At 40.7% G+C, this 23012-nt stretch overlaps 1 protein-coding gene across 3 annotated transcripts in view; it reads right to left on the bottom strand.

Annotated features, from left to right (window-relative positions):
• Positions 1 to 6581: 6581 nt before the first annotated feature.
• Positions 6582 to 23012, bottom strand: part of clmna (calmin a) — a 40878-nt gene continuing 24447 nt past the window's right edge. Inside the window, exons 3-13 of one of the 3 annotated variants that reach the window (XM_040049134.1) lie at positions 21387 to 21482; positions 21198 to 21281; positions 21027 to 21119; positions 20085 to 20281; positions 19434 to 19627; positions 16504 to 16586; positions 14226 to 16400; positions 13598 to 13779; positions 12782 to 12866; positions 12640 to 12692; positions 6582 to 10341 (exon numbers count right to left, since the gene is read on the bottom strand). In XM_040049134.1, the coding sequence (XP_039905068.1) occupies positions 10224 to 10341; positions 12640 to 12692; positions 12782 to 12866; positions 13598 to 13779; positions 14226 to 16400; positions 16504 to 16586; positions 19434 to 19627; positions 20085 to 20281; positions 21027 to 21119; positions 21198 to 21281; positions 21387 to 21482 (3360 nt within the window). In that variant the 3' untranslated portion in view covers positions 6582 to 10223. Of the gene's footprint in view, positions 10342 to 12639; positions 12693 to 12781; positions 12870 to 13597; positions 13780 to 14225; positions 16401 to 16503; positions 16587 to 19433; positions 19628 to 20084; positions 20282 to 21026; positions 21120 to 21197; positions 21282 to 21386; positions 21483 to 23012 lie in introns of all 3 variants that reach the window. The other 2 variants (XM_040049135.1, XM_040049133.1) reach the window with 2 other exon arrangements.

Below are 23012 nucleotides of genomic sequence, written 5' to 3'. Positions count from 1 at the left end.
TCACTGAGCCTGCTATAACAGATTTCTCAGTGTTTGACTTGTGACCAAGTTATGGACTTTTTGAGAATGTTTCCATGCTTTGGCTAGGTCTTGTGTGGCTGAAACTGATTATGAACTTTTAAGTAGTTTCCATGGACAGTGATGTTAAAAGTGTTTTTCGTGTGGCCGAACGGACCCCTTTCAAGACTGAAACTCTGCCCTGTTGAGATAAAATTATTTGAAGTGCCTCAATAATGCTATGCTTTTATTAATAAGTGTTATAAAGTTATATAGTATAGTATTAAGTGGACACAGCCCTGAAAAATAAAGGCATTAGACTGTGTCCTTGGGGAGTGGAATGCTGTAGACTCTTGCTCACGCTTGCCTGGGAAAAAGTAGATAACAGGGGACCATCTTCTAGTGGAAAGTTACTGAGACACTGTTGTTTAGACTAGAATGAGAGAGCTTCTGTAATAAAACTGTTAAGCCCGCATCACCATTTTGAGAACCACAGCAATGTGTCATGCAGGACGCATCTCCCTTCTAGAAGTACTGTGAAAGCGAAATAAAGTGTTAAGTGGTCTACTGAGCTGTCACAGTCTGCGGGGCAGACCGAGTGGAGAGAGTGAGGTGGACCCAGGTGCGGACACAGATGAGGAGACGAAACTGAATCTCAAACGAAAAGCGAGCTTTTATTGTGGCTGAAACAATGACATGACAAAAACAGCCGGGACAGAGATTAAACTTAACTAGAACCTGAACTGGAGAACAGTATGACTAACTATGAAAACTAGGGAGACTATGGTTATGAGGACTATGAACAAGATTCGGTGCAGATGCATGAGAAAACCTTGACTTGAAATAAACACTAAAAACGTGACCGGCAAAGAATCTTGAAAAAAAACACTTGACATGACCTGAGGGACGAAACACAGACGACGCCACACTGACAAAGAGAAACACGGGGCTTAAATACACAGAGGGATAACAAGGGGAACTAGGCACAGGAGGAGAACACAGCTGGGAGTAATCAGAAATGACAAGACCAGGAGGAAGAAAAACTCAATACATTGACAAAGGACACCGACTTTCAAAGTAAAACAGGAAACAATTCACAAAGACGCAGACTTAACACAGGACTAAAGCTATACTAAACACGAGCGTACAAGAACAAAACCCTTAACTGAAACAGACGAAGAATAATAATAATCAACAAGACACAACCAGAGATTAAGAATAGCCCATAATACAAAATCAAACCAAAAGATAAGAACTCAAAATGCTGGGTCGAAATGACCCAGAACCGTGACGTGAGCAGTGTTTTGTCTTCCATCGGATGCCTCTGAGGAATCAAAAGAACTCTGTGAAGTGTTGATATTTAACAATTGGGGGCTCGTCCGGGATTCCAATACTAGGCTAAGAAAGACAGATTAAGCGGTTTGGGGGGTCAACCAGCAAAGCGAACAGAGACCCGGGTCATTTTAAAATAAAGGTAAGCACCACCTGTTAAATCAAAGTGTGCATATTGGAGCTTATCTAAATCGTCTGTTTCCCAAGTTGTTTGAATTCTCAGTGTCAATTTGCTGTTGTAGACAAAGAGGCGGTGTGTGATCTGTCCCAGTGTGTTAGAGCAACTAAATTGTGGGTGTAATAAGCCAAGTAAAACTAATTGGCTGTTGTGGATAGTGACTGAAAAGAGTAAGTAATTATTAGGGATGCACCGATACCGGTACCTGGTATCGGCCTCGATACCACATTTTCTAAAGTACTTGTACTCCTTAAAAGTCCCCCAATACCGGGGACCGATTCCACACTCTGAGAAATGTCTATATTTGAGCGGCGTGTAAGGGGTTAATCACAGGCGCAGAGTGCCCGCCCCCAGGCCCCGGCTGCAGCTCACAGCAGGGAGAAGGCGAGGCGAGACATGTCAGCCGTGTGGAACTATTTCAAAGTGAGTGAAGACGACAAAACAAAGGCCGACTGCAAATTGTGCTCAGCAAAATTGTCCAGAGGAAGTTCAAAAGGTAGCGCATTTAACACAAGTGATTTAATCAAGCACCTAAAATCCCAACACGACAATGAGTACAAAGAGTTTACCCACGCTTCTAAACCAACACAACCCACGCTGCAGCAAACTCTTGCAAGACGAGAGAAAATGTCCAGAGACAATCCATGTGCTGTGAAAATAACACAGACAATTATCAAGTACATTGCATTGAGTGACCAGCCACTCTCGGAGGTAGAAAGTGTCGGATTCCTGCATCTCCTCCATGTTCTGGAGCCCAGATATGATGTCCAAGCCGCCGCTACATGACTAACACGGAGCTGCCTAAACTACACGAGTTTAGTGGCTCGTGAGAAAACATATCCACAGCCTACTGGAAGCCTCCTCTGCGTTTAGTTTCACCACAGATATTTGGACAAGCAGTGTTAGCCCCGTGTCACTAATTAGCCTAACCTCCCAGTGGATAGACAAGAGTTTCACGCCACAACGAGCCATATTACATGCAAAACAATTCCGCGGATCGCACACCAGCCAGGCTATAGTGCATGTGTTTGCGGAAATGCTCCAGACATGGGGTATACCTAAAACATCAGTACATGTTGTGCTTGGTGACAATGCCAAAAACATGATAAAATCCATGAATAACGCAGGGCTCCCAAGTCTGCCGTGTGTCGCGCACAAGTTCACGAGGGCTTATTAGCACAGAGGAGCATAGCTGATGCTATAGCAGTGGGGCGGAAAATAGTTGGGCATTTTAAACATTCCGTCTTAGCCTACTCCCGCCTCGAGGACATTCAGGGACAGCTCAACCAGCCAATAAAGAGACTGCAGCAGGACGTACAGACGCGCTGGAACAGCACGTATTACATGCTCCAGTCCCTCATAGAGCATGTGTCTGAACATGAACTCCCTGACTATCTCACCGCTCACCAATGGGCTCTTATGAAAAAGACTGTTGCCATCCTCGCCCCCTTTGAGGAACTAACTAAAAGAGTGAGCAGCTACGACGCATTAGCCTCTGATGTCGTCCCAGCTGTGACTGTGCTAGTAAGACTTCTAAACAGAGAAACAGACGAGGACCACGGCGTCAAGACAATGAAAGCAACCTTACTGGCAGCTGTCAAGAAGCGCTTCAGTGACGTCGAGACCAACCAACTGTATTTCATCTCCACCATACTTGACCCAAGGTAAAGTCTGTGTGCTATAGGTATTCAATGATAAACTACAGTACTAAATGTAAGATTAATTTCCATCTGAAATATTATATTTTTGTAACTAAAATACACAAATACAAAAGTATGCAATATATATATAATATGAAATATATTTCCCTTATTACTACCAGAAAGCCAAATGGCTGGCATTTGTGACAATGGTTTAGGGGAAACTAAAATCAGTCCTATTTTTCCACATATTAATACATTCATTAATTTTGTTCAGGTATAAAGATCGCTTCTTCTCCAACAACACTCCTCCGGAGGCCAAGCTGCACCTGAAGCAGGAGCTGCAGAACCTCCTGCTAAACTGTTCCTCAAGGCCCAGGCCAGCACTAGCAGCAGTCTGGACACTGTATTTGAAGAAATCGCTAAGGAGCAGCCCCAGGCACCACAGCCGCTGGTAGCAGGTGCTGCCATTGAGCTCGACACATACCTCAGAGAGGCCCCAAGCCCTCGTGAAGACAGTCCTCTGAAGTACTGGGGTGTCAACAAAATCAGGTTCCCCACTTTGGCTAAAATTGCCCATAAATACCTCTCAGCCCCATGTAGCAGTGTGGAAAGTGACAGGCTTATTAGCTCAGTGTCACACATTATAGATGAAAACAGAACCAGGCTGACTGCTGATAATGCAGAAAAGCTACTGTTACGCCCCAGTCTAGGGGTACAGGAACGCAACGTAAGTTTGAAAAGATTGCCCCGCATTGGTCCCCAAAACCATACACAGAGGGAAAACCAATTTCTTAGTGAATGGTGGTTTATTTTTCTACACTGCAAAAATGAAGCTCCGGGGTGAACAAAGGCCAAAATAACAAACAAAACAAGCTAAGTCAGGAGGAGGTGCTATCTAAAACCCTATGTGAAATCAAACGTCAAACAAAAGACAAGCGCTACACCTAACTCCCTAATTGAAATAAACAGGAGAAAACAGTGCAAGGAAAACAATAAGGCAGCTCACCCCTTCTGTTCCAGTGCTATTTACAATGAAAACTAATGTACACACTATATACAGAACTCAGAAAGTCACACAAATGTCTCAGGTTTTGGAGGCCAGGGTCAAGTCTGCTGCTGCTGTCAGTGGCTGCCCCGGGACAACTGCTGGTGATGGATTTTGAATACGACCACATGATCAGCGGACCAATCGGCAGCCGTCAGCTCATCCAATCCGGGGCCTGCCAAGACTTAAAGACACAGACAATAACAGCCACCAAAACAGATTATGGACAGGGCCATAACAGCTACTTTTCTTTTAAAAAAAACCCTGCCACTCACTTTTTCTAAATATGCTCCATTAAGTGAGTCGTCTTAGACTTGATGTTAATACCTACCTCAGTTGCACTGACTGTCACAGTTCTATGTTGGTGGTTGTTAGTTTATTCAAATATTGTGCACTAAATAGCAAAGATGTTTATTAATGCCCCTTGTGTTGTCCAAAGCGGCAGAGTTTATAACAAACTGAAAAAAATACTTGAGTTGCGCTGTCACTGTTTACATTTTTTTTAATAATTATTTATTCTGTAATATGTTGGATACAACATGCTTTTCATTTTAAATAAATGTTCTTAATTCCAAACTAGTCCCTTGTTTTTTTGTTAAATTATATGACTAAAGCTGTTACCTGTAAATTTAAATCATGTTTTTATTAAGTACTCGGTAACGGTATCGGTGCATCCCTACAAAAAAGATGTCACCTCACCACAGGGGTGTAGTGCAGCCAGAAGGCAATGGAGTAATGCTCCGCCACTTCTTATTTCTGAGGAAATAAAATAGTCAATTAACTCAATTGGTTGCAATTTATTCATCATTTTGATACATACACCCATGCTAGTGGGATTTTTTTGGGTGGTCTACTAATATTGCACTAATATATATTACAAGGATGCAGTTAGCTTATTTCAGTAATTACCTCCCAAGAGCAGCAAATATCAGCGGTGTGAAATTACTCAAAAAAGTTTTATATTTTAGATTCTTCAAAATATCCACCCTTTGCTTTGCTTTGGAGATGGAGCTGGACCAGATGGTGGCAAGGCAGCTGCAGATGGGTGCAGGATGCTGGACATGTCTGGCTGAGCCTGTAGCTCAGACATGAACAGGTGCAGACGCCTGCCGAACACTAGCCATCCCCACCCGAAAGATTGGTACAGGTGCGGAGCTCTGCTGTACCCTGGCTGGCCTCACCCTAGGAACCGGCATGGGTGCAGGAGCCTGAGGAGTAGGTAAGGGTGCAGGAGAAGGCTGGGTCGCGGCTACCCTGACCCTGGGAGCCAGGACTGGCACAGGTACTGCCTGGACGCCCTCTGTTTCCACCCAGAAAACATACACGGGTCTGAGGACCAGTGGCGCCTCAGCTGCCCTGGGAACAGGAGTAGCGACCGGAAACAGTTCTTTGAGGTGCTGACAGGGGAGCGACACCAGAAACCTTTAATTTTTGTCAGTTCTCTTAGTTATCGTGCTTCTTTCCCTCTCTGGACCCTCTGTCCCCCTTTAACGGGTGGGCCATATATGGGATGACTGCTGTGTTTGGGCACTTGTCAAAGTATAAAAATTACAGGCTATTATTAAAGCTAATTCTCTCAGACCTCTCATTATTTTCCAGCCTCCCCCAATCCCCATTCTGGTTGTTTCCTGCTTCCACCTTTGTGCTCAGACTAGGGCTTTTTACCTTCTTTACAGTTAAACAACTAATCTTCCAGGACAGGCGATTCTCTGCGCTCCTCTCCTCTTCTTGCTTCAACCTTAGGGGTTGACTACCCTTTGGTTCGTTGCATAGATCAGAGGATTATTCTGCCCCAATGTAAAATAAATAATTTTTTAGATTTGACGATGACCACATTTGCACTCAGCTGGAATGAATGGCTGGTTTGGGGTGGCTGTAAATCAGAAGGTAGAGCAAGTCTTCTACTAATCGGAAGGTTGGTGGTGATCGATTCCTGGCTGCTCCATCTGCATGCCAAATATCCTTGGGTAAGATACTAACCTCAAGTTGATGCGAGTATGAATGTGTGTGAATGTTACATCACTTCTGCATTGAAAGAGTGCTTGTATGAATCGGTGAAGCAGGCATGTCGTATAAAGCACTTTGATGCTCCGGGAGAAGAGAACAGTGCCATATAAGAATCAGTCTATTTACCATTCATTATGTCGAAGCAAGACTTGTGTTTATGTATTTTTCAAATGCACAATACTTTAACCAATAGTCAGTAAGTAGGTTTGTTCTGATGGCATGGATGACAGAACAACAGATGTTTGTTATCCTTTTGTCATATTGCTTCATTACAGACATTGTTCAAAAATAACACATAGAAAGATATTTCAGTGTAAAGCATTCTTTTTCAGTAGCAGGCTTGGACAGGCTAAAGCATAGCTTAAACACATAAAACATGTCTTTATCATAAATGTTTTAATAAATCCATTGATCCATCTTATGAGGCATAAAACATTACAAATTCATATTCTGCCTAATATTATACAACATGGAGATGGGGTGATGCTTTACTACACAAGAAATATGTGACTTTATGTGTGTTGAAAACAAGACTCCATTATTGGGCCTGTGGTGAGTTGTGTCATTTCTGTTTGCACTTCCAACACTATCTTTGGCAGTTTGTGTTCCTTCTTAAAAAGTGCAAAAGACTCAAAATTCTTCCTTCATAGTGCTGGTATGAAAGCTCAGTATTCCAAAATTTTGACATATATTGTCCTACAATTTTTTCAAAGTGCCATCAAAAACATTCTGAAATCAATATATATTTTTTTTAAAAAAAACCTAAAAAAAAAAAAAACTTTTTGGTTTAAATTGAGTTCATATATCCTTCAAGGACACCTTCTCCTTGAACCAGATTTGAAGAACTTCTTGATAACACCCTCATTATTTCGTAAAATCTTCATCAGGTTTAGATGGCTTTACATTTTGCATTCAGTTATCCATAGTATATATTTTTGTGTACAAATCAAGTCTACTGTACAGTTATGATGAACCACAAAAATATAGTAGTGCATTTGTAAGCACATATGCAACAAAATATCAAGGCCACAGTTGAATAAAAATATGAATGTAATATTTTAAGAAATGTGCCATTTTCTGATTAAAGATGTTATTAATAGTAATAGTCATAATTGTCTAACATACAATGAAGTTTGGATTTAAAGAACAAAGCTGCATCTCTACATGGGAAAATGTGAAAAGAAAAAGCCTTTTGAGAGAGAAAATATGCTTGATTTTACCAACACACTTTCATTTTTATAATTATTTATAATTTGTCAAATTACAAGTTCATTTTCATCACACAATGGCATTTCAATAGAGAAGGATTCATTAGAAAAAAAAATTACAACTACAAATTAAAATGAAAACTTAACTGTAAATATTAGTAACTCAAAACCTTCACTGTTTATTAAGGTCATCACATCTATGATGCAAAACAGCATAATGCTGTTATGGAGCTTGACACCTGAATAAAGGTTTCTAATAATATGTGACAAGGTCTATATAGCAGTGGTGGACAAAAGGTCACATTAAGCAGGATCTGCTTGAAGCAGGATCTGCTTCAAGTGACATTTTTCTCACACAGTGAGTGCATGGGTTCACGCGGACATCTCCATGCCTGTCAAGTTTTTCTGATTGCATGGACTCATCTGTGGAGATGTACATTACAATGCACCAACTGTGGATGTGGCAGGCAGGACAGGTTACAACAACGCAATTAATGTATGGGGATGATGTGTTTTAATGTAATAATTTAATGATTTTTAAATAGTATCTAATGTTTTGATACATTAGACATGTGAAATGCATAAAGCCTTAAAAACAAATGTCTGATAAATGTATTTAAAAATGCATTGTAGCATACACCTACATAGATGTTGTTACAGTTTTACTTGCACGACTGCAGCTTTCTTCTTCAGCCTTTATAAATAGGACTTATTTGTACAAAACAAAAAAGCCTTTATTTTTCTATTAAAACTTTTAATCTATAACCCTTTTTTGTGAAAGTTAATACATTTATTTTAATATTAAGACTAATATGAGTGCACTAAAATTTCAAGAATAAAGTTGCAGGATCTTTTGCAGTCATGTAAAACTCAAAGATACTATGTGTTTTTGAAATGTAGCTTTTTTTGGTTCCTGTGCAAAATGTGTTTCAAAACAGAAATCAATGATTTGCAAATCTCACAAACCCATATTTTATTCACAATTTGAAAAAAACTGAAAATATACTAAAGGTTTAAACTAGGAATTATTTTAAGAAAAATATTGGCTCATCTTGAAATTGATGGCAGTTTGTATGAACACTATGAGCTTCTGGGAAGCAGGCTTAGCTAAAACTCTGAGTTGATAATAAAGTTTCCCTCATCTCAGGGTTAACAAACTCAAAGTCAGATCTATACTCACCATCTTTCTAAATCTTTGACCCTGGGCAATAATCCTGTCAGGCTGTCAGCAAATTTCCTGAAAACATTTACTGTGTGTTGCACACTGGAAATATTGTCAGCTGTCACACTGACGAAAAACGTGTCACATTTGGATCTTGGAGCGCATGTAATTTGTGTGAACACTAGGTGGGGCTGAGATGACTTTAAGTGTCATGGTTCCTGGAGTCAGTGTTTTCAGTTTGTTGTCCTTTTTCCTCAGTTAATTTTTTTTTAAATCTATATTTTCAGTGTTCTTGTAATTATGTTTGGATTATGTCCTGAAGTTTCTGGGTTTTTGTTTATAATTTAATAAACAAGCTTCAATTAATGTCTATCTTTTATTATCATTCTGCTTTTGGTGATTCGGTTTATACTTATTCTTCTTAGCCTTCCCCGTTCCCTCAGTGTAGGTGTTTTCATGACTTCCTGTCTTATTTTGCCATTCAGTCGTCTCAGTTTTCTTCAGTTCATGTTTTGTTGTCCATGCTCCCACGCTCTGTGTTTTCTCTGCTGTCTCCTAGTTTTGCACTTCTGCCTTGAGCCCAGCTTTGTCTCCGTGACATCCAGGAGTAAACATCCTTTTGAGTTTATCCTTTTGTCTCCAGGGTCCTGCCTGCCGCACAGCATATCACGACATTGACACTCAAACTATATATTTTATATTATATATATTTTAGAGTTGTTCTTAAACATGGACTATCTGCAGGTTCTGAACATTTACATTGTGTGCACAGACTCAGATTAAGTCATTATTATTCTGAATTATGTCAAACAACATTTTGGTATCTGAATTTCAGCGTCTGAGCCTAGACACATTTTACACTGTAAAAGCAGCTAAATTAGTGTCGAGTCAACCCAGAACCTTAATCGCTGAGATGATAGGCTCTGCAACAGATCAGCAAACCATGTCAGAGTCTACTTATCCAAAACAGATCATGGATTCAGATCTGACATTTTTATCTTCACTTTTTACACCTACATTTTGTTGTTCTTAGGTTAGAAGTAAATAATTAAATTTAGATATCAAATCAAATTAGGATTCCAGCCTCATCTAAAAATCAGTCGGGTGCATGATGACAGCAGGCCTCATAAAAACTATACCGCCAGTGCTACCCCAGAATCTTCTAGCAGATGTATTAATTTAAAAACTGAGTGCTGATAACAAGCTCCTCTTCATTCCAAGAAGAATTTCAAATTTTGGTTTGTGTGATTACAGAATTCTGTTTAGGTTTTTCTTACATTTTACACAGTGTCCCAACCTTTTCAGAATCTGGTTTGTTTATTTTAAACCAGTAAAATTTCGATCTTTAAATTTTTAACTTCATTTTCATATAAGTGTGATCTTTTTCTAAAAAGACTGCAATGTTTTTTCTCCCCAAGTGACCTTTACACTCTCACATAAACTGCTTAAGCCACGCTAGAAGCTAAAAACCAAAACACAGAAAACAAGCTCTTGTAGTTTTAAATTATACATGTTTTAAATATCTTCACTTAATGTAGATTCATAAAAAGGTGGCAGTTGGCTGTATGAGCATGTGCATGTTAAAAAACCTAAAGTTTTTTATTTTTCCTCATAGCTCAGAGAAGCTGTGCTTGTGCGTGTGTGTGTGCGTTCAGCGGTTCAGCAGCATGTTGGGCAGTGTCTTCAGGTCGATCTGAGGCAACACCCAGAAACAGTAGAGCAGTAACCATAGCAGCAGCAGCACACGTAGCTCCCAGTTCTCCCTCCACCTACACATACAGAGACAAGTGCAACTTTACTTTCTCTTTGCACAGTGTTTGAGCTCATTTGATTTAATTGGTGGTTGAGCTGCACTCTTCGGCTAGTTCACACACTTGTGCTCTTCATAACATTTTCAGTATTGCAGCACATTCTCGCTATATTAACTCAAGCAGCTGTTTTCATTGCAGACAATTTAACATAGAAGAAACCCACATTTGAGGCAAAGCTATGATGCTGAACCAGACTGCACACTACAACCGTGCTGGAATTAGCTCACACAGATGGAACGGAAATTTGAATGTGCCTTCCTGTCTGTTACAACAAGATGTCTGCTGTGTTACAAAAGTCATGTCCAGTAACAAATGACATTTTTCTGACAGCAACAGATTTCAGCATTTACCATGTTGTAATTTTTTGTTATATTTACTACAAAAACAAGTTGCATGGACTAGATACGTAGTGATTTCATTCAAAGGAAGTCTGTGTAGTCTTCACAGGTACATCCAAACGTAGGTTCTCCTGCTAATCTGTAAGCTGCAGAGAAATGAAGACGTCTGTCCTTCCCGTGCCACGTATAAATCTAACTCGAGTGCTGTTTGCTCACAAAAACATAATTTGAAGTTACTTCAATTCAGCAGCTACTGTTACAAACTTGGCAACACGGTAAACCTACATCACAGTTAAAGGCTCGAGTGTTACAAACAACTCCAGTCAGGTCCATAAATATTGGGACACAATTCTAACATTTTTGGCTCCATACACCACCACGATGGATTCCAAATGAAACGAACAAGATGTGCTTTAACTGCAGATTGTCAGCTTTTATTTGAGGGTATTTACATTTGCAAATGTGCGTCCCACTTCTCAAGGGACCAAAAGTAATGGGACAATTGGCTTCTCAGCTGTTAGATGGGCAGGTGTGTGTTATTCCCTCATTACTCCAATTACAATGAGCAGATAAAAGGTCCAGAGTTCATTTCAAGTGTGCTGTTTGCATTTGGAACCTGTTGCTGTCAACTGCCAAGATGAGATCCAAAGAGGTGTCACTATCAGTGAAGCAAGCCATCATTAGGCTGAAAAAAAACAAAACAAACCCATCAGAGACACAGCAAAAACATCAGGCGTCTCAAAAAGAAGGAACGCACCGGTGAGCTCAGAAACACCAAAAGACCCGGAAGACCACGGAAAACAACTGTGGTGGATGATCAAAGAATCCTTTCCCTGGTGAAGAAAACACCCTTCACAACAGTTGGTCAGATCAAGAACACTCTCCAGGAGGTAGGTGTATGTGTGTCAGAGTCAACAATCAAGAGAAGACTCCACCAGTGTGAATACAGAGGGTTCACCACAAGATGTAAACCTTTGGTGAGCCCCAAAAACAGGAAGGCCAGATTAGAGTTTGTCAAATGACATCTAAAAAAGCCGCCACAGTTCTGGAACAACCTCCTATGGACAGATGAGACCAAGATCAACTTGTACCAGAGTGATGGGAAGAGAAGAGTATGGAGACGGAAAGGAACTGCTCATGATCCTAAGCATACCACCTCATCAGTGAAGCATGGTGGTGGAAGTGTCATGGCGTGGGCATGTATGGCTGCCAGTGGAACTGGTTCTCTTGTATTTATTGATGATGTGACTGCTGACAAAAGCAGCACGATGAATTCTGAAGTGTTTCAGGCAATATTTTCTGCTCATATTCAGACAAATGCTTCAAAACTCATTGGACAGTGCTTCACATTGCAGATGGACAACGACCCAAAGCAAACTGCAAAAGCAACCAAAGTTTTTGAAGGGAAAGAAGTGGACTGTTTTGTAATGGCCAAGTCAATCACCTGACCTGAATCGGATTGAGCATGCATTTCATTTGCTAAAGACAAAACTGAAGGGAAAATGCCCCAAGAACAAGCAGGAACTGAAGACAGTTGCAGTAGAGGCCTGGCAGAGCATCAGCAGGGATGAAACCCAGCATCTGGTGATGTCTATGTGTTCCAGACTTCAGGCTGTGACTGACTGCAACCAAGTATTAAAAAATTAAAGTTTGATTTATGGTTCTTATTCTATCCCATTACTTTTGGTCCCTTAACAAGTGGAAAGCACATATGCAAACTGTTGTAATTCCAACACCATTCCCCTGATTTGGATGTAAACACCCTCAAATAAAAGCTGACAATCTGCAGTTAAAGCACATCTTGTTCGTTTCATTTGGAATCCATTGTGGTGGTGTATGGAGCCAAAAACGTTAGAATCGTGTCGATGTCCCAATATTTATGGACCTGACTGTAAATCAGGGAAGGAAATGCTCTTACCAAAAATCAAAGTCATCATGGTCAGCTTTTGTCGTTACAGCTCTCCGACTGTCCTGTGAAAATACCAGTCGCACACTCTCAATATACAGTGGTACTCATTGTTTTAACATCTCTGTGGGAGGGAAAGGAGCATCAAACTCACCACTGACTCGGGGCAATGAGCCCCCTTTCTGTGACGGAGAACTGGTGGGATATGGCTTTCACCTTGTCTGCTGGAACCTCCACTGCTCCTGACGAAACAAAAATCTATCACTTTCATTCTCAACAGGAGACAGTAAAGCCAGGAAATAACAAAAACAATTACTTTTTCAAGCCTCTGGAATCACAGAATAAGTACTGGCATGAAAGCAACACTAAGCTGCTCCAACATTCTGGCTCAAGAAACTTCAGGTTTACAGTAAAAACACTAAAACAAAACAAAGAACCAGACAGAACCAAGCTCTGATTCTACTAATACTTAAGGGTCAGGCAGAACTGAAGAATATAAAAAGGCTTTAAACATTAAAAAAGATCCTTTATTTTTTTTTCCTTTATTTTCTGCTATGTATTTTTTAAAAGTGAGATTGGTCCAGCTGTGGCTGTAGCTCAGGAGGTAGAGCAGGTCATCTGCTGATAGGGAAAGTTGGTGGTTCAACTCCTGGCACCCCCTAGTCTGCAGGCCAAATATCCTTGGGCAAGATACTAACCCCAACACATTCATACTCTGATAAATGTGTGTGAATGTTAGCTAGAAAGCACAGAAGAAAGTGTTTCACTTTAATGTCTTTAATTCTCAAGTCACAGTCTTGTCCGTCTCATACTGCCTTCCTTTAATTTCCTACAGCCTCCACTTTTCAGGACATTTATAGAAATGTCTAACTGAAAGGCTGGGTCAGAAGAATCCCATCATTTGCCACAACATTGCTTTCCCCCTGGGTAAAGTGTGCTTCTCAGTGTATACTAAGAATAGAAAGCCTACCTCACAGGCTCTGTGTTTTCCCTGGCAGAGACTGGCTTCTGTTGCTCAGCCTCACTGGGATCCCTCCTGTCTGCTAGAACATCAGCATCTCCTAAGGGCTTACATAGCTTCACTCCAGGCAACAAGCAGTGCTGCTGGGATCCAAATACATTCTTTGTCTCTTGGGTGGTCTTTGTGATCACCTAATAGGATAAAAATAGATATTTTAACAGAATAAAAAGTACAGAAAAAAATGTCACACTTTAACATATCATTGCTTCTGTCCTGCTCATTGTGTGAAAATCATCAACCACTTAATGTATCAGTAATGTCTCTGAGAAACTTGCCAAACAAGCTGAAGGCAGGGCTAGGTGATAAAATGCTAAATATAATTACAGCGAAATAACTTTTCCACTATCGAAATATGAGACATGGTCAATATAAAGTCAGCAGAACTCATGTGTTTCACATTTTGAAGGCTAGAGACAATGACGAGTTGTGTATGTTTGGACTGCTGCAGCGGTACATACCTTAAGAGCAATAGCAAGAGAAAAGACAAACTAACAACAGAAAATGCTCCTGAAAACTTGCAACGCAACAGTGTTACTGACCTTTAAGCTCCAAGAAAGTGAAACAGGTTCACATTTACCTCATCGTGCTCCTGTATCAAGTTCACTTCTCTGAAGTCTTCACCCAGCGGATCGAATTGTTGGTCATCTGGTAAAATGTCTGAAGGTGGTGCTGGCTGCAGAGCAGAGACACTCAAAACAGAGGGCCAGGTTTGTGCTTCAGTGTCAGGTTGGTCTGTAAACATGAGCTCTTCTTTGTCAGGGTAGAACAGATCCATGGGCTCAACAGGGTCACCAACCAGATCCTCTGTTGGAGAACCTCGATCAAAGTCCGTATAAAACAAAACGTCCATGTTTCTGGACACGGTAGCTGGTTCAGAGCGCAACGTCCCTATCTCATCACTTGGTTCGGTGTTGAATGGATCCAGTGTACTAAGCTGTGTGTTGGCTATGTCGCTGCTACAAAAGGTGTCAGCTAGTTTGCTCTCATGTATATCAGGTGGATCAGTGGAATTTACAGCATGCTCAATATCCACTATATGAGTTTCAGCCTCTGTAGAAAAGTTAGTTTCTCCCTGAGAATCATCAAGAGGAGGCTTGCATTCATCACCATCTTCACTTATTTCAATCTGACCTTGCACGTATTCATTTGATGATAGATTGTGTTCATTTATATCATTTAAATGCTGATTTTCTGGATCCATTAATTCTCCTGAAGATGTGGCTTTAGCATTTTCAAACAGACCCTCAGCAATAATTTCATCGTCTTTATTGGAGGTAGAGCTTTTTTCACCTGGGTTTGCAGTACTGTTGACACACATGTCGGTCACCTCGCTTACAAACACCAATGGCTGGCTGAGATTTTCATCAGCAGTACCGTGTTCTTCTTGGTTACAATTTGTATCATCCTGTTCTTCTGGCACACTGACAATAGAGATGGAAGGAATATTCATGCCTATGCTTGGATCCTGACTTGTTGTTAATACTTCCTCTGTGTTGGTAGAAGAGGTGTTTTCTAAAGCTTTAGTAATTTGTACAGAATTATTTGTGTCCTGAGAGTCTTGGCTGTCTTTTAAAAGTCCTTCACTTGCTTCATCTTGTGTTTCTACAAGTACTTCATTCCTGCCCTTTAACATTTCTGGTTCTTTTTTGTTCTCTAAAGAACCACAGCAGTCTGTTTTATGGCATTCAGTTTCCAATTCAACCTCCTCAGAGACATTTATGTCTTGCAGAAATTCACTTTGACTGTTAGTTTCTCCTTTGTGGTTCTGTGCATCCACAGATTTCTTCACACATTTCTCATCTCTGTGAATACCGTCTTCTATAATATTCTCTTTCACAGATTCTTCACAATAGTCGCTGGATGTGTTGGAGCTCAGTATTTGAGGTTCAAGGATATCTTCAGCACCAAAGTCGCTCACTTCAGCTGAAGATTCTTGCTCCTTCTCTTTTAGGGATTCAGACTCTAGCTGTGTTATAACCTCAGTATTGATCTGCTCAGGTACCTGCTCCGTTTCCAAGTCCTTGTTGCTTCTTTCAAGTTTTGAATCTTCCACTTCAGCTACTCGCACTTCCCTTTTCTTAGCATGCCCCTGGAATCTGTCCTGCATGCTCTCCAGTGAGCTCAAAGAGTAAATCCCTTCATCAACACAACACTCACTCAGTGACTGCTCATCAGCGGCTCTTTCTTCTATGGATGGGATAAATCCTTCATCAATAGCAGTTACTTCCACAGGAGTCGCACGGTACACATCCCAAGCTGTTCCAATATCACACAAGCAACTTTGGCTCTCACCATCCTTCTCCCCTGCCACGGCAAGCTCACTCTCCACCCAAGAGTCCGGTGAGCTGATTGCAGAGTCATCCATTACTGACTCTGTGTTTACAGACTCGGGTACTGATGAGCTGGTGGGCGAGTGAGTATAAGACAGCTGTGGGTCATCATTGTTGGTTAAGATTTCTTCCACCGGTTTTATGGGGTCATCTGTGTGGGGAGAATCTGTCAAAATGTCATCGCTGGACCACGATCGAGTTGCCGTAACCCTGAAGGAAGGTGGCATCATGCTTCTGTCTTCCGATACAGAGGAAATTAAGATTTTGGGTGGGGGTTGGGCACAGTCCTTCTGAAACATATAGGACGTCTCCCTTATTCTGCTTCGGCGAGTACCTTTACTCATGTGGTCAGAGTCACTGTCGCGGAAGTTGAGTCGGCCCATAGAGACACTTCGTTCAATTAACTGGCAGGGCTCCTCTGGCTGAGACGGGAACAGGGAAATATCAGTTTTCAAATGACTGCTTAGTCAAAATACAATTCAATTCCAATTCACTGATTTTGTCTAGGTAAGGGATCTTTCATACCTCTTCGATACCAGGGAAGTGCTCCAGGAACTGAGACACATATGTAATGATAGACTGCTCATCTGGTGCATTGATAGACACATCTGAGCAAATAAAGGAAAATTGAGAGAGAACAAGAGTGAAAGAAAGAGTAACTAAATGTAAACATGCCTTTTTATTATTATTATTATGGTATGATCCTATATCCAAGATGTGCCCAAAAGACAATCCAGGAACAGGCTTATGAAAATCAAAAAGCCGTGTCCAACTTAAATTAGGTAAGGCTCCTGTTCAACATAATCTCCTTGGGCATGTCTACACAGCTTCCAGTGCAGCTGCTCTGTTTGGAGGGTCTTAGGAGACTCTGACCAGTTTCCTGTCTGTGGCAAAATCTCTACCTCGTCACTGGGGATGAAAGTTAGGTTTCCAGCAGTTTTCACTGGAAGAATGTGATCTTACTAACTCTGACAGTTGTGTGCCAGGCAAGAGACTGAGACCAGGAGCATCGAATGACTGCTTTACAGGAGCACCAAAGCATTCATTACAAGTACAAATACAATGGAACTTCCACGGACTGATCTTAAAAACAAAGCAGCCAATTGAAGACAGCCCAGAGATGCACGAGAGGATTACCTTGAAAGGTTCTATATTTCCACTCATAATAATGGGGAAATCTACAGGCTGTCTGGTTTTTACTGTCTCTTGCATACTAGACCAGGACAAATACAGCATAAGCACTGCAGCTCTGTGTAAAAAGGTACTACCATTACTTTATTAACTCAGTGAAGACTGTCTCAAAGGGCTACTGTGTAGTGTAACAGCATTTTTTATATGTGGTAAAAATAAATGACACTACGCTAAATTTAACAGCTTTGATTTTCTCAAATGATGGTCGATATTCCTCGTCAAATCCTTCAGTCTATCACGTGTACAACAAAAAGGATTTCTCATTCTTTGTTAGCAAATAATCCATCTGAATCTCAGTGTCTGCTAAATCAAGAATTACATTATCAGCCGAGCTAATGTAAAACATATTTATAGAATACTGTGTGTAACACTGTTTGCAAACACTTCAGATAAAAGTTTCTAGTGGCAGCAGTCTGCCTATGGAGGACAGATGGGAGCATATGTGGTGGTGTAGCATGGGAAACACAAAAGACTATAGGAAGTTACAGTTAAGCAATGTGTCGTATACACAGTGCATGTATTTTTATATTTATAGTTAGGGCTGCTCAATTAATCAAATTTTAATCATGATTACGATCTGGGCTTTCAATGATCATTAAAAATGACTGAGCCGATTATTAGCCCCTCACTCGTGCTTTACTCTCGCGCTGCTCCGTGTGGCAAATCGAGCGCACCTCTCTGCATTTCGAACACGTGTCACAACAATTAAGAGCAGCAGTCTCCAACCTTTTTTGCGCCACAGACCGGTTTATGCCCGACAATATTTTCACGGACCAGCCTTTAACCCTAGAACACTATCGCTGCGTGATTTACACCCGAGAAAATACATTTACACGATTTCTCTCTCCTGCAGCTGTTTGCGTGTCGAGGAGCCTGTGCCATCACCAGGGAAGTCTCAAATGTCCCAGGAATGGGTGGACCAAAGACCAGCTTTTCAGAGTCATTATTTTGTTTTAGGAGTTTTATTTTTCATTTTGTTAGACATGGCACAGTTGAAAGTAAAAGAAGACCACTCTAATTTGTCATGTGTTGTCATATTTTGATATATTTGATTACTTTTCATTGGTTATATTATATCGGGTAAAAATCACCCGGCATTATTGATCGTGTTACTATTTATAGCGATAGTGTTCTAGGGTTAAGGTGTCGCGGATAAATACAACAAAATAAAACTAGTACCGGTACCGAAAAAAAGAAGATTTATTCATAACACACGTGAAAAGACCCAGGAAAACCGAGTAAACGATAAAAACGATAACAAAATAACGCTGAAAACCGATAAAAACCCTGAAAACCACACATTTCACACCTGAGCCTCAACTCTCACGGCCTGGTACCAAACGACTCACGGACCGGTACCGGTCCGAGGCCCGGGGGTTGGGGACCGCTGATTAAGAGGACCCGAGGGAAGCTCGGAAAGCTAAGCAGAAGTTATTTGGAGAGGAGAGTGACTGCTGTTGGTTGAAAAGAGAGGTAAAAAAAACTTCAGTAGTGTGGAAACATTATGGGTTCGCGGAGTCAGACGTGGATCAAGTAGACACAGTGTGTAAACTTTGCTACGGTGTCGTAGCTGCACCACAGAGCAACACTGCAAAGTTCACTAAACATAGATGTTTACATTTTTTTTTTATATTGCAAACATTTCCACTGTTATCAGTATTTGCACACTATTTTATATTATTTTTTGACAATCTTTAAAGTCATTATTCAATACATTGTTATTGTTAAATAAATATCGTCAAATAATCGAGATCTCAATTTCAGTGAAAATAATCGTGATTATCATTTTTGCCATAATCGAGCAGCCCTATTTATAGTCCATTTGTTCTCTGGTGCTGAGTAAAATGTATTTTCTTCCTGTTAATGGGAGTTTACGTTATCATATTACCACTGGGTCATTTTCTTCTCACAAATATAAAATGTCACTGCTGCATTCCTTACAAAGTAGAATGTAAAACTTCGCCCCCTTAAAAGCAGCATCTCTGAAGGCTATTCATTCTGATACACAAAAGCAGTCAGCTATCCTCAGAAAAGCTGATTCTGACTAGATTCTGACTCTTAACGAAGGTTTTCTTACTGTTGCATTTTAATCTCAAGAAATTACTCACACATTACAAAAATATGCTGATGAGATACACTCAACTACTATTGTCACTGTTCTTGAGCTCTCTTTTATCACGTCATCTGTAAAATAGATGAATTACAGTTTCAGTCACTAGAGTAGTGATTAGGCTGGTAAGTAAAAGTAGCTGTTGTCTTGTTACCTTCAGGTTCCAGAAGGCGCGGTATACCCAGGCTGTAGTGGGCGATTCTGAAGGCATCCTCTAGATTTTCCCTGGAACTTCTCAGTAGGGCTTTCCTCATGTCTACCAAGCTGGAGTCAATGGACTTAATAACAGCCAGGAAAGCCAGACCACTGATCCAGCTTTTACTAAAGTCCTGCACTGCTACACCATACCTGTAACAAAAATAAGAAATAGTCTGTGGAAAGGGCCAGTCCAGGAACACCACCAAAAAAACCCCAAACAAACAAAAACAAACACTACATTGATCATCTCATGGCACTTTCCATTGAAAGCGAAAAAACCTGCATAACCAAAGAGGGAACCCCAAACATCAGACGATGCCCGATGAGTAAGCACTTGGTGACAATGGGAGGGAAGGGCGTCCTTTTCACAGGACAACACCTTCGGCAGGACCAGGCTCTAGAGGGGTAACCATCTGCCTCAACCAGTTGGGCAGTGAGGGTAAAAAGGCAAGAGAAAAGCAGAATATAGAGGGACCACAAAGAACTAACTGGATCAAACACAAACAGATACAAAGAATTACTGCTTTTCCAAAAAGGACACAAACTATGTGATTGTATAATGCATGTAACATATTTCCATATAATGGAAACGGCAGCTCCAACTCACTTGCGTGTTCGCTTCTGTACCCACTGCAGTAACTTCTTAATGGCCCTGCTCTGTTCTCGCACGGCTGTGGATGCTGACTGCCTGTCATCCAATGGCGTGCTGCTGTAGGATGTGTCAGAGTCAGAGCTGGTGGGAATGGATGAAAGGCTGGAAGAGGAGGGGAACTGGCTCCTGATGTTCCCAGTCAGTTCCTTAATCTGGGTGGTGGAAGAGCTGAGTAAGTTGAGCTACTTTACTACTCATTTCAACATTTAGGCATTGCATCTGACTGCAGGCCTGCTCTGGACCAAAACTACACTTGAAGGTAAAGTACGGATAAGCTGGAGGAGGTGGCTGGGGAGAGGGAGGTCTGGGCCTCTTTGCTTAGGCTGCTGCCCCCGCGACCCGGCCTCGGATAAAGATGGATGGATGGATGGATGGAGAATCTGTGGAGCTTTTCACCTTTAGTTCAGTTTACACTGTCAGAGTTACTCAGAATAAGAAAACAGCTGTGACTGAACATTTGACAAGATGGGTAACATTTGCCTCTTCACCCCTGATAGCAGCTGATTAGCTGAGTGATCATAGCTACCACGCTTTGAGGCCCATCTACTTAACAGTGATGAACAAAAGTTCCTTTGTCAAAGCACTGATGCCAAAGCTAAAGCTAAAGCTAAAGCTTTGCTATAAAATGCCAAATTTTAAGCTACACAAATCTTATATTACAGTTTGTGTTATACAAAGATTTGCATTGGAAGTTAAAAAAAGAAAAAGGTATAGTTTAGCCAATAGCTAACCTCGCCTAGATCTGACTCTAGAATAGAGGAGAAGAGCTTTCTTTCCCTTTTAGAGAAAGGAAGTGCAAAGCTTATGAAAAATACACAGTTTTGTACTAGCATCCTCTTCTTAGAGAAGTGAGAGAGGATTTTGATGAAGAAGCTTCAAGACAAAAAATGCAATTACCTGAAAGAAGAGAATGATGTTCCAAATGAGTCCCAAGATGATGGAGGAATTTCCATCTGCAATGTCAACTGCATCGATACTGACCAGCTTTACCTGTTGACAGAGCGTGTATGTCCTCACAGTTCTGCATTTCATCCAGCAATTTAACCACTGCTTAACTGTCATACTCACATTTCTCTCCTCAAGAAAAGACAGGACCTTGGCGATGTTATTCAGTCGGAAAATACGATGGGAGGACTTCCTGAACCCATGAAGCTGGGAAAAAGTACAATTAAGTATCCTATAAAACAGCAACAACACTTGGCAAAGCAAGTAGTGCAAAACCAATCTAGCACTTAAAAGTCAGTGTTACAGGCTGACCAGTTTACAGCCAGAGAGTTCCTCCAGCAGGGCCATGAGGATGCGCCCATCCCGGATGTCCTGAAAGAGGTCATGGACCTCTATGGGTGGGTCACACTGTGGATGGACAAACAAGAATGAGGAGAAAAGAGGGCTTTCTTTAACAATAGACACGGAGAAAGGAAAAGAGTCTATTACCATTTACAGTAATGATCATGCTAAATTGTTTTCCTTTTTAGGAATTACTAAAGCTGATAATTGGCAGCACAGATGCAGATTCTTGTTTCTGTTAATGTCATAGACAATCATCCAAGCAAAAAGTTGAGACACTGGGTAAAATGCAGATAAAAACAGCATCATATTTAATCAAAAAAATAGTATAAATAATACATTTTGAATTCCATCCCTGACTGTGTTTATGCATTTGTATATCATGAAGTTCTGGTTTCTCCTGATAGAAACCAGAACTTCAATAACTTCATTGCCCCACCTCAACAGTTTAAGAATGAAGATCTCTCAGCTAAAGGAATAATTTAATGTCTTGGCTTTGGTTGTTAGCCACACTGACTCAGTCCTGCAAACCGTTTTGTCAATGACATAGACTATTCAATTCAAAGACTTGACAGGAACAAAAAGTCCCGTTTTTGGAAAGTCAACATGTTAAAAAAATGAGAATACCAAAATTTTGAAAACATCTAGAGTCTGCTGTCTTAGCCACAGTTCTTGAGCATTACATAGAGAGTGGTGACCACAAGCCCATCATCCAGCACGTATACTGCATTAACCCAGCACGGATCGGTCATCGGATGTTGGAAGCTGGGTTTGTATAATACACTGCCAAATCTTTTAAGTTAAAAAAATGTCCCAGCCACTTTTCAAAGGCTGATGAACACTGCAGTCTGGTGTGAAAAATTATGTAGCATATTTGGATGACTCTGGTATGTTCTTCCAAGTGGTCTGAGAATATGGGCATTTTTGGGGGAACGTGTGTGTTTGACTCTGACAAAACGTGATTTTAGTAATCCACTTTGAGGAACATGACAATGACAGATGCACCGACTCTCGGCCAAGATTCGTACCATTGAGGATTTTACAGTGACCAAAAGTTTGAAAAGAAATGTAAATGTGGCATTCTTTTTTATTTACAGTTATTAAAACATCTCATTTTGTTGTAGATTGGGTTGTACAAACCTACTTTACATCATTACACCTACATCATTTAAATCTGAATGAAATCTGATATTTAATAAAGTAAACAGAAAATGTTAGCATAAAGGCTCAATTTCAAGAAGTTGAAGAGTTTAGTTTAACATGACCTGTGATGGGAATTAACAAGATCTAAACTGTAATAGATCATTACGCTTCAAGCTGAGCCGCACAGAGCAAAAACAACATTAATACTGTCTTAAATCACTGAAATCTCCAGTTGGCAACAAGCTGATGAAGGTTGGGCATTGAAAGATTGTAGAAACTGTGTAACATTTCCTGTCATCAGCTGTGCAGCAAACTATAAGAGCTTTGTGAAAAATCATCAAAGGTTCACTGCTGTACACTTTAATTAATGTTAATGTTTTAAACGGATGCTTTGAGTTAGGGCTGGGTGATATGGCCTAAAATCCATATCACGGTATAATATGAAGCATGTGC

Source organism: Simochromis diagramma, unplaced genomic scaffold (genome assembly GCF_900408965.1).
Source record: "Simochromis diagramma unplaced genomic scaffold, fSimDia1.1 OVJJ01000426.1, whole genome shotgun sequence".
In the NCBI taxonomy this organism is placed as follows: domain Eukaryota; kingdom Metazoa; phylum Chordata; class Actinopteri; order Cichliformes; family Cichlidae; genus Simochromis; species Simochromis diagramma.
Note: the sequence above shows the minus strand (reverse complement) of the source record. Positions and strands in the feature narration are given on the sequence as shown.